General features: G+C 36.7%; 1 protein-coding gene across 2 annotated transcripts; it reads right to left on the reverse strand.

The window, feature by feature from the left end:
- Positions 1-121: 121 nt before the first annotated feature.
- On the reverse strand, positions 122-3206 carry LOC106364739 (EPIDERMAL PATTERNING FACTOR-like protein 6). Of its 2 annotated transcripts, none has more exons than XM_013804257.3 (4): positions 3052-3206; positions 2555-2720; positions 2347-2393; positions 122-496 (listed from the first exon to the last, which is right to left on the reverse strand). In XM_013804257.3, exons 2-4 carry the CDS (start codon positions 2691-2693, stop codon positions 248-250), a joined length of 435 nt encoding a protein of 144 aa, XP_013659711.1. In that variant the 5' UTR covers positions 2694-2720; positions 3052-3206; the 3' UTR covers positions 122-247. The 2 variants fall into 2 exon arrangements, with proteins under 2 accessions (XP_013659711.1, XP_013659712.1); XM_013804258.3 differs by having other exon boundaries at positions 2555-2942; positions 3052-3152.
- Between the last annotated feature and the right edge of the window lie 7050 nt (positions 3207-10256).

The raw sequence follows: 10256 nt of genomic DNA on the forward strand, positions 1-10256 counted from the left end.
ATAAGTTATATCATACATGTATGTACTAATGTATATATTATAACACGAGATATGCTAACAAAATATAGTATATACGAGCTCCATCATCATCAATCAGTCATCAAAGATTTTACGCAGGGAGTTGTCCTAGAAGCATGTTTAATATGTAATAAGTGTTTGAGCAGAGGCATAAGGCAGACCATGAACCTTCATATGAATCATATATATATAACGTATATATGTGAGTATATATATTATATATAAAACATCATGGCATGTACAACTTGTTGCCGCACTTGCACCTCCAAGCTTCAGGGTAGTATTCGGCGGTGACAGGCGTGCCCGGAGGTACCGGGACGTGCACAGGCTTGCACGGCGTGCATCTTCCACACTTGGACAAGCACCGTGGCGGAGATGACCCCAGTCCCCTCAAAATCCTTCGCTCCCCCGCTGCGTTGCTCCGGTCACCGGTCTTCTTCATCTTCTTTATCATCACCAGTGTACCCTTGCCCTCCTCCTGAATGATACGGTTGTTCAATCAATAATAAATTATATTGTTTTTTTCTGCCAACTAAACTTTTAAGTTGAAACTAGAACTTGATCCGCATATCCGCGCGGATATTCTTTCTTTTTTAAATTATCTTATATAAATGGTAATATATATTTATAAAATTTATATGTATTAAATAATTGTTTAATATATTTCTAAACCCATAAATTTTATAATTTATTGTGAATAATTTTATTTTATTTTTTGATCCATCAATTATTATACCCATATTTTTAAAATATAACCCGCGTATTGGTGTAAATGTATTTTTTATGGATAAAAAATTTAGGTAAAATAAAAATGTTGGCTATGGTTATATTTGATTTATACGATCAAATGATCGAATATATATTATTTATAATTTTGTGTGTTTTATATGATGTATTTTTATAACATTTTTTATGTTTTTAGACATAGTTAATATACCAAAATAAAAAATAACCAGTCCGTATAATGAAAATTTTGTTATATTTTTGGTATTGATTAAGTGTAATTTATTATTTAACTTGATTATAGGAAGTATTCCTTAAATAAGTAGGACATAATTTGTTGTATTTCATTTTAGGAAAATGCATTCATTAAACTATAAAAGATAAGAATACTAAAAAGTAGGTAAATTTATTACTTCAGCGGCATTGAGATGTAAATAAATTAAAAAACTAAGAGTTAATTTATAAGTGCTTTAATAAAATAAATGTGTTTTATATTATGTATTTTTTATAACATTTTCAATTTTTGTAGGCATAGTTAATATACCAAAATAAAAAATAACCGGTCCGTATAATGAGCATTTTGTTATATTTTTGGTATTGATTAAGTGTAATTTATTATTTAGCTTGATTATAGGAAGTATTCCTTAAATAAGTAGGACATAATTTGATGTATTTCATTTTTGGAAAATGCATTCATTAAACTATAAAAGACAAAAATACTAAAAAGTAGGTAAATTTATTACAAATATTAAAAACTAAGAGTTAATTTATAAAAATAGAAGAGATATATCTTTAAAACAATTCATCATGCTGCAATCATTATAAGACAGCGAGTGAATTGTGTCTTTAATTGCATTGTGTAACTTTAGTAACAATTAAAAGACCTAGTGAACTGTGTTAGTCAGGTATTATTTTAGCAAAAATGCGCACTTTAGGTAAGGGAGTTTTTAAGACAGGGCTAGGGGGTGTTAGACAAGAACCGGGAATACCGCTCCGCAGAAAGCGCTACGCACATTACCAAAAAGGGCAGAGAGATTGGGAAGTTCCAAGAGGCTTGTCATACGTTAACGTGCGCCGTGGGGCGAGAAAACTGATAATATTACCAGTTTACCACTCGATTGAGATCGAAACGCAGAAAAAGCCAAGGCATGGACCCACAGGTGGTGAACGGACCAAAGTCGAGTACTGTCCTTGTCTTCGTGTGCTGAAGCGAATCGGACGGCCCAGTCAGTCTCGACATGCCGTCACAGTCCCCGACTGTTCATGCGTATTTTAGCGACATCCCCTTTTGTTTGTGTAGTCCTTTTAGAGATCCCCACAGTATAAGCTTATTTACAATGTTTTAATGATGAATCAACGTCAATCTTGTCCTCCAAAGATACTTGAATCAGGAGAATTGATGGACACTACTAAGCTTTTTCGGGCTTTGTGTTGTTATGCTTATTAGGTATATAAAAACACTGGTAGTCCAGCCTAATTCCTAGTTAATTATGGACTCAAAAATAAAAGTTAGTTTTTACTTACAAAAAGAAAATAGGATAGTTTTTACTGCTTAGAATATGGACCACGCTAGGTAAGAAGAAGAGGATAAAAAAGATTACGAACCTGAGCATCGAATTGCCCTAGTTTTCCAGATTTTGAGTTCCTAATATCTGCATTTTTACAACAATTTAACTTTTATAAATGGTACGGTAATGATTTTTTCTGGCGTACGAACCAAATATTGAAATACATTTATGTTTGAGAAAGATAATAACGAAAGATTTTGTAAAAATAAAGTGATCTGTGTTAACGGAAAAGGAAGAGGGCTTACATGGAGAAGAAAGTGAAGAGGGAGTAATGAATGTAGTAAGCGCACAAAGGACAACGCAGAGTAGGAATATATAAAAGACACTGAACTTGGCTCTCGAATTTTCTGATGATGGTAATGATGACGGTCTCTCTAATCCCATGATTACGAAAATTTATGAAAACTCCACCTGAGAAGCAGATATATTACTTATGACTCTTCCAGGATAGTTTCATGCAAAAACTTGGTGGGTTTATAAAATGGAAATCAATAAACGATTATACAAAAAGATCTATTAATGTATTTTGGTTTCTTGTGATTTGAGTTTTCTGAAAAACGAGAGGGAGTAGTGGAGTGGTTGAGAAGGAGAAGAACAAAATGAGTCGATTATGAGCGAACAAGGAGGGTTTTACTGCAAAATGTGCAATTAAATTTGGAAAAATTAATATAATAGGATAGTAAAATAATAGAGAAAAAGAAGAGAAAGAGTGTAGAAAGAGAGAAGTAATTAAGAAAGGTACCTAAGCATTGCTAAGTTTGGGAGTTAGATTCTCCTGCACCCTATTTTTTCTGTCATTGTACCCTTCCTTTCTCCAGAATTTGGTTTTAGCAATCTTCCAAGCTATTTGTTTATCTATTATATATATATATATGTATATATTATGTTTTTAAAGTTCTTTATATTATATTCATGTGTCTGTAGAAATTTGTGCTGTGTGTCACATCGCATTAATAAGATATGATTTCACGTGACTAGTAGTACTACTATATAATCTTCATTATATTGTTCTGAGGGTTTAATAGAAAATTAGAGATACGATCTGGGTTAGGGTTTTAGATAGTTTGTTGTAAAGTTTTAGTAAAATGATTGTTTATTAGTAATCGTTGATCATAAGTTCATAATTGAGGCAGAGAGAGGAAACTGATCTGAAGAGGAGAAGGAAAAGGCAGGGCCGCAGAATGAAAGATGAGAGAGATTCGAAAGGCAAGGAGGTATGGACAAAACATCCCAGCAAATGTGTAAGAAGGGTTCCATGTTCATTCCTCATTTACAGATTTATATCTATAGTTTTATCAATATTATTTACTCTTATCAATTCACACAAAAAATATGTACTAAGGATTCTTAAAATATATAGCAGAAACGGAAAAATAATATTCACCTAAACGACAAACCAAATTGTAGTATATAGAACTTTAACATCGAAGATTAGACATATACGTTACAGTTCAAATTCTAATGCGTACTCCATTCGTATACAAATGATGTTTTAGATTTTTCAACTTGTAAACAAAAAAACTGATGTTCTAGTTTTAATTAATGCATTTTATTAATATGAATAGTAGAATTTTATTGGGAAACAAATATATAAGACTAACAAAACTTATAAATTAAATTATATATATTTAATTTTTATTAGTGTAAATCCTAAAACATCAATGTTTTAAATCTAGAGAGTATTAAAATTGTGTTCTAAGGGGTTAGCGATATCAACTATTTTTCTTAGTGAGATAATTAATATTAGTTGACAAAAGATGTAGTAATCAAAAAGATGAATATTTAACAATGAACATGAGTGAAACAAATTTCTAAAAATTTAAGAGGTTTGAATCAAATATATTAATGACTTGTCTTTTGACTTTTATGGTATAACTAGATCTTGACTCGTGCTTCCGCACGGGTATTTACTTTTAATTTTTATAAACGTTCAAAAATTAAATACATACATTATTGCACTAATTAAATTAGAAGAGGCTAATTAATTAAATATAACTGAGTTGGTTTTATTTTTCTGAAAATTTAAACGATTTTGATTAGTTTAATTTTCAATAAACCAATAAATTGATCTGATAATTTAATCTATTTCATAATTTTTCTTTTAAGATTGCAAAATTGATTTTTTGATTTTGATTTTAAAATAAATGAAAGATTGCATATCTTCTAAATTTATTAAATAGCTAAATATTAGACAATTTCGTAACAATTTTTTTATGGAAATTGCTATTTATAAGGTCAGTGGCATTGGATAGTGATTATTGAGGAATTCTTAGGGTTAAAATTTATTTGTACTTCAGTTTTAAAAGTTTAGATACGCTTGACAATACTTGTTACCTGCAATATAGTGAATACATTCATTCTCTCACCGTATTTGTTCATTTTATGTGCTGAAGTTCTGTCAGGCCTTTGCACAGCAGCTCAGAACAGTGGCGATCTTTCCGGCGTCAAGGTGGCCCATAAGTGCCCGAGAATAAACCATCTACTCTTCGCTGGCGATACCATATTTTTTGTCCGGGCTAATCTCCGCAGCAGCTAAACCCTCGTCTCCATCTTGAAAGATTATGAGACCGCTTCCAGACAGCTCATCAATACTAATAAGTCCTCTATCACCTTCTCTGCTAAAACACCACAGAAAACCCGCCTCAGGGTTAAATCAACCCTTGGTATAGCAAATGAAGGAGGAGTAGGCAAGTATCTCGGTCTCCCCGAACTCTTTACTCCTAAGAAGAGAGATCTGTTCGCCTCTATAGTTGATAGAATCACGCCGAAAGCTGCGTCCTGGTCTTCTAGGTTGTTGTCAAATGCTGGAAAACTTACAATGCTGAAGGCGGTCTTATCACCTATCCCCACATACGCAATGTCGTGTTTCCTCTTCCCTATTGGTCTGTGCTCGAGGATACAGTCAGCCTTGACCCGATTCTGGTGGGATGTTGATCCGACGACAAGGAAGCTATGCTGGATTGCATGGGAGTCCTTATGCCAGTCGAAACAAGAGGGAGGCTTGGGGCTTCGCGATATCCAAGCCTTCAACATTGCCATGCTTGCTAAGATATCATGGAGAATACTCACCAGACCTGAGAGCTTACTAAGCAAGATCTTACGAGGTAAGTATTGCCATAGCTCGAGCTTCTTGACAGTCTCATGCCCCTCTAGTCCTTCACACGGTTGGAGAGGTATCTTAATGGGACGTGATCTACTTCTGAAACATCTCGGTAAAGCTATTGGAAACAGTGAGACTACTAGTGTTTGGTATGATTCTTAGATATCAACAACTGAAGACATCAGATTGTATGGGCCACCAATTGAGAGAGATAGGGACCTAGTAGTGGTGGATATTCTTACCCGCGGGAAGCCGAATTGGATTCATTCAAGAGTGGAGGCTCTCTGCCCCCAATATGCGCATCTCATCTACCAAATCAAGCCTAGTTCCCTAAACGCTGAGAATGTGTACTGCTGGTAGAAAGCAAGAAACGGTATCTACAATGTTAAGTCGGGTTACTATGCTTGCCTAGAATCAACATATCGCCCTTCCCCTGTCGTTCCTACCCCTGAAAACTTCAGCTGGAAACGTGACGTATGGTCTCTCAATACCTCAGAGAAGATCAAACTGTTTCTCTGGAAACTTTGTAGAGGAGCACTGGCGCTGGGAGAAAATCTCCAGCGTAGAGGCCTTGCCTTAGACGCAGTCTGCCCACACTGTAACGCGAGCGAGACGTCTACTCACCTCTTCTTCACTTGTCCGTTTGCACAACAAGTGTGGCGTCTAGTCCCTCTCTCACACCCTGTAGACTGGCTCAACATTGATTCGCCGCTGGAGGCTCTGTGTAGATCAAGCACTCTCATCCGTCTCCCACCAACCGGTCTAACGTCCGACCTGACCTCATGGATACTATGGGGCTTGTGGAAAGCTAGAAATTTACTCACCTTTGAAAACAGAGCTACCCCAACATCCTCGGTTGTGAATGTTGTTGTTGTAAGTGTGCGGGAGTGGTCGTTGGCGCAGGTAACATCAAAGTCAAATGATCACGCTTCAAGAACTATAGAGGTCCCACCTATGATGCCTCATGCCTTGATCACCTGCAACTCTAATGCGTCATGGAGCAAGAAAACCAGGAAAGCGGGTCTTGGCTGGATCATGGAGGTTTCCCGGGGAGGTCTGATCGAAGAGGGCCAGTCGCATTCCTGGTTTGTTTCATCTCCCCTAATGGCTGAAGCCCTAGCAATCAAGGAAGTTCTGGTAGCGGCATCACACAAATCTACACCTAACGTTTGGATTCGTTCCGACTCTCTCGAGCTCATTAGAGCTATCAACTCAAACACTTTTCCTATGGAGCTCTATGGAATTCTCAAGGACATCGAGTCTCTATCCTCTGCTTTTGTCTACTTTTCGTACGTACCAAGGTTAAGTAACGCTCATGCTGAATGCACTATGACTTAACCAATCTATTTTCTAGTAAAACTCATTTATTAATAGAATGCATGTTGTTCAAAAATAAAAGGGAATACATTCATGCAATCATCGCAATACAAAAAAACAAAATCCCTTTATCAAAAAAAAAAAGAAAACAAGGCATAAATATTCATGGAGAGCTTAGGCCATCTTTATCCCTAGTTTCTAGAGGGAGTTTTACAAAAAAAATAGTGGTGGGCCCCACAAATCAGCAAAAAAACCAGTAACAAAAGTGATCAAATAAGGATCAACTTTTGTTGGTTTCATGTACTGTTCGCGGGCTCCACTGACACGTGGCGACTCGCGATTGGTTCATTTAAAAAAAAATTTTTCGAACAAAAAAAAAATATTAAGAAACCCTTAAACTGTTATAAATCATATTGTGGATATCCATAACCGACCCGGTTCATAACCGGCCCAATGCTAGAGAGAGAGAGAGAGAGAGAGAATCGACACCTTGCCTTTTCCTTATTAGATTATGATTTGCTTTCCATATTTGTATTTCCTTTCTTTAGTCTTTCCATTATTCTATGACGGTGTAATTCCCTATATATAAAGGGCTCCTTATGTTTATGAATAACACAGAAACATAGATTACATTCTCCAGTTTCACAACACGTTATAAGCACGATTACTCTAAATCCCTAAGCTAAACAAACCCTAGCCGGCGAATCCATAATCCCCTCGACGATAAACCCTAACCGTTGAGAACTCCCGATCACGAACCCTAAACCTAATACTCATCATGTTCCCGTTCGTGACACGATCCCAGCTCACGACCTCAGACCGTCTCAGCTCGATCCTGAGACACGATCTCAGCCAGCTCGCGATAGACGACTCGATACCGCTCGCGATAACAGCTTGTTTCCGTTCGTGATCAGACGATCTCAGCTTCAGCTTGCGTTCCCGATAACAGCAAGGATAGCTCGCGATACGTTCCAGCTTTATACGACCTCAGCTTGTTCGCGTATCAATCTCAACGTTCAGCTCGCGATCCTCATCTCATTGGTGGTCCATTCAACCCTACTTGAGGTTAAGGTAATCCTTAAACCCTAATCGAAACACTAGGGTAATAGATCAAAATCCCAATGAGTAAATCAAAGCTCATAATCATAAGTTCGATTCCCTAAACCCAAATTGATCTAATGATCAAAATCGTTTTCCTAATACCTTTAGCCGCATACATGCATAATGCATGCTAGGCATGAAATCGATTAAAACCCTAAAGCTAATGCATAATTGATTTTATCCAAACCCTAATTAATCTTTGAGATCGAAATTGATTGTTTGAATGATTATATGTTTGGATATAGTATGCTAGCCTTGATTAATTAAAACCGTATTGAATTTGATCACATAGAAATCGATTGCTAGGATTGATAATTTCATTCTTGAATTTGGTTGTTTGAATTGATAAAACCGATTGAATGATTTTCAAATTGAAGTCGTATTGATTGTTTGATCGAAACCCTAATGTCTTGAAATTAAAATCGAATACTATCTTGTTTGATTGATTAAAACTGAATGCTTGAATTGAAATAGAAATCGCTAGGTAGGTTAAATGATTTATGCATTCTCTTCTTGATAATGATCCGGCTAGTATTGATTGTTTTCATACATTCTCGAATGAACCCTAATTGATGCATTGCTTGACTGTTTGATTGCAATTACACATTGAACTCTTAGAAAACCGTTTGCTAAGATTGAAAACGAATGACCATTGTATTGATTGCATTGAAACCGTTTGCTAAGATTGTAGCCGTGCGGCTGGTTTGCATCATGCATGCATAATAGTACGAATTGATTGCATATAGAATCCGAATGCTAAGATTGAACATGTATGCATCATATACGAATGACCTATTTGCATCATACCTAGAATCCGGATTGCTTGAGCATATTGATTGCATTCGCTTGAACACTTTTAAATCTAAATTATGAAACATATGATTTCAGATGTCGAAAATCAAAAACTTGGATTTTGCTGCCCTAAATCTCTCTGGAGATAATTACTTGCAATGGGTACTTGATGTTAAGATCATCCTAAAATCCAACGGACTCGGTGAATGTATCACCGAGGGCAATAATGCAAGTGAGAAAGATAGATATGGAGCTATATTAATTATACGCCATCATCTTGTTGAAAGTCTCAAAGATCAGTATTTGACTATTGAGAATCCTCTAGACCTTTGGACAGAGTTGAAAACGAGATATGATCACCAGAGAACGGTGTTTATTACCAAAGGCTACGTATGATTGGAGGAATCTCAGAATCCAGGACTTCAAGTCCGTGGACGAGTATAACTCGGCCCTTTTTAAGATAGTTTCTTAATTGAAATTGTGTGGTGAGGATATAACGGATAAGGATATGCTTGAGAAAACCTTTTCCACCTTCCAAACAAGCAATGTGTTGTTACAACAACAGTACCGTGAGAAGGGCTTCACAACTTATGCTAATCTGATCTCTTGTCTCTTGCTCGCTGAGCAGAACAATGAACTGTTGATGAAAAACAGTGAATTGAGACCTCCTGGAACAAACCCATTACCTGAGGCACATGCGGCCGTAGAGGATAAGAAAGGGTCGAACCATGTCCAGAGTGATAGCCAACACGGTCGTGGTCGTGGAAAATGGCATGGACGTGGTGGTCGAGGCTGAAACTCGTTTGGTCGAGGCCGAGGCAACTCATATGGCCGTGGCCAAGAAAACTCTTATGGAGGCCGTGGTAATGGCCGAGGCCGTGGTACATCATTTAAACCACAAAACTCGACCAAAATCTGTGTGCCATAGATGTGGTATGGATAATCATTGGGCTAAGACATGTAGGACTCCGAAACATCTCGTTGACCTCTACCAAGAGAGTTTGAAGGGAAGAATCCTGAAGCTCATATGACTTATCAAGATGGTGAAGATGATTTCAATCATGAACGAGACGATCGTATGGATTATGAAACTTCAGATTGTTTAAAAGAATGAAGTTGAATTCGACATCTATGTTTTGTGTTCTTTGCTTTGTGTGTTTCCATGTTTTGATTGCTTTGAACTTATTTTATTAATGAATGAAAGTTTTTATATGAAGTCTCTAAAGTATCATTCCGGGTATAGCCAGTCTCATAGAAGGCTACGACCAGGCTAACATCCTATTACCTAAGGGTACGCATCTAGAGATATCTAATGCATTGTATTCACCCAGCTCTAAGAGAAGCCTATTGAGCTTTAAAGACATTCGAATGAATGGTTTTCATATTGAGACTAAGGGCAAAGGAAACAAAGAGTTCCTTCAGATAATAGAAATCGGCCAAGGACATAAGAAAGTCCTAGAGTCTATACCTACGCTCTCTAATGGCCTTTATTACGCCAAGGTCAGTATGATGGAGGCCAATGCCGCATTTAATAAAGTGGCCACCGAGAATTTTACTCTCTGGCACGACCGGTTTTTGAATACAAACGGCCATCCTTTTAAAGACTATACGTCTTGATAATGCTGATGAGTTCACGT

This window comes from Brassica napus, chromosome C4, assembly GCF_020379485.1.
Source record: "Brassica napus cultivar Da-Ae chromosome C4, Da-Ae, whole genome shotgun sequence".
Lineage (NCBI taxonomy): Eukaryota > Viridiplantae > Streptophyta > Magnoliopsida > Brassicales > Brassicaceae > Brassica > Brassica napus.

Coding starts and splice junctions, on each gene's coding strand:
- LOC106364739 (XM_013804257.3), bottom strand. CDS start 2,693: ATGGGATTAGAGAGACCGTCATCATTACCATCATCAGAAAATTCGAGA. Junction 2,394..2,554: donor CTCTTCACTTTCTTCTCCAT/GTAAGCCCTCTT, acceptor GTAAAAATGCAG/ATATTAGGAACTCAAAATCT. Junction 497..2,346: donor TAGGGCAATTCGATGCTCAG/GTTCGTAATCTT, acceptor CGTATCATTCAG/GAGGAGGGCAAGGGTACACT.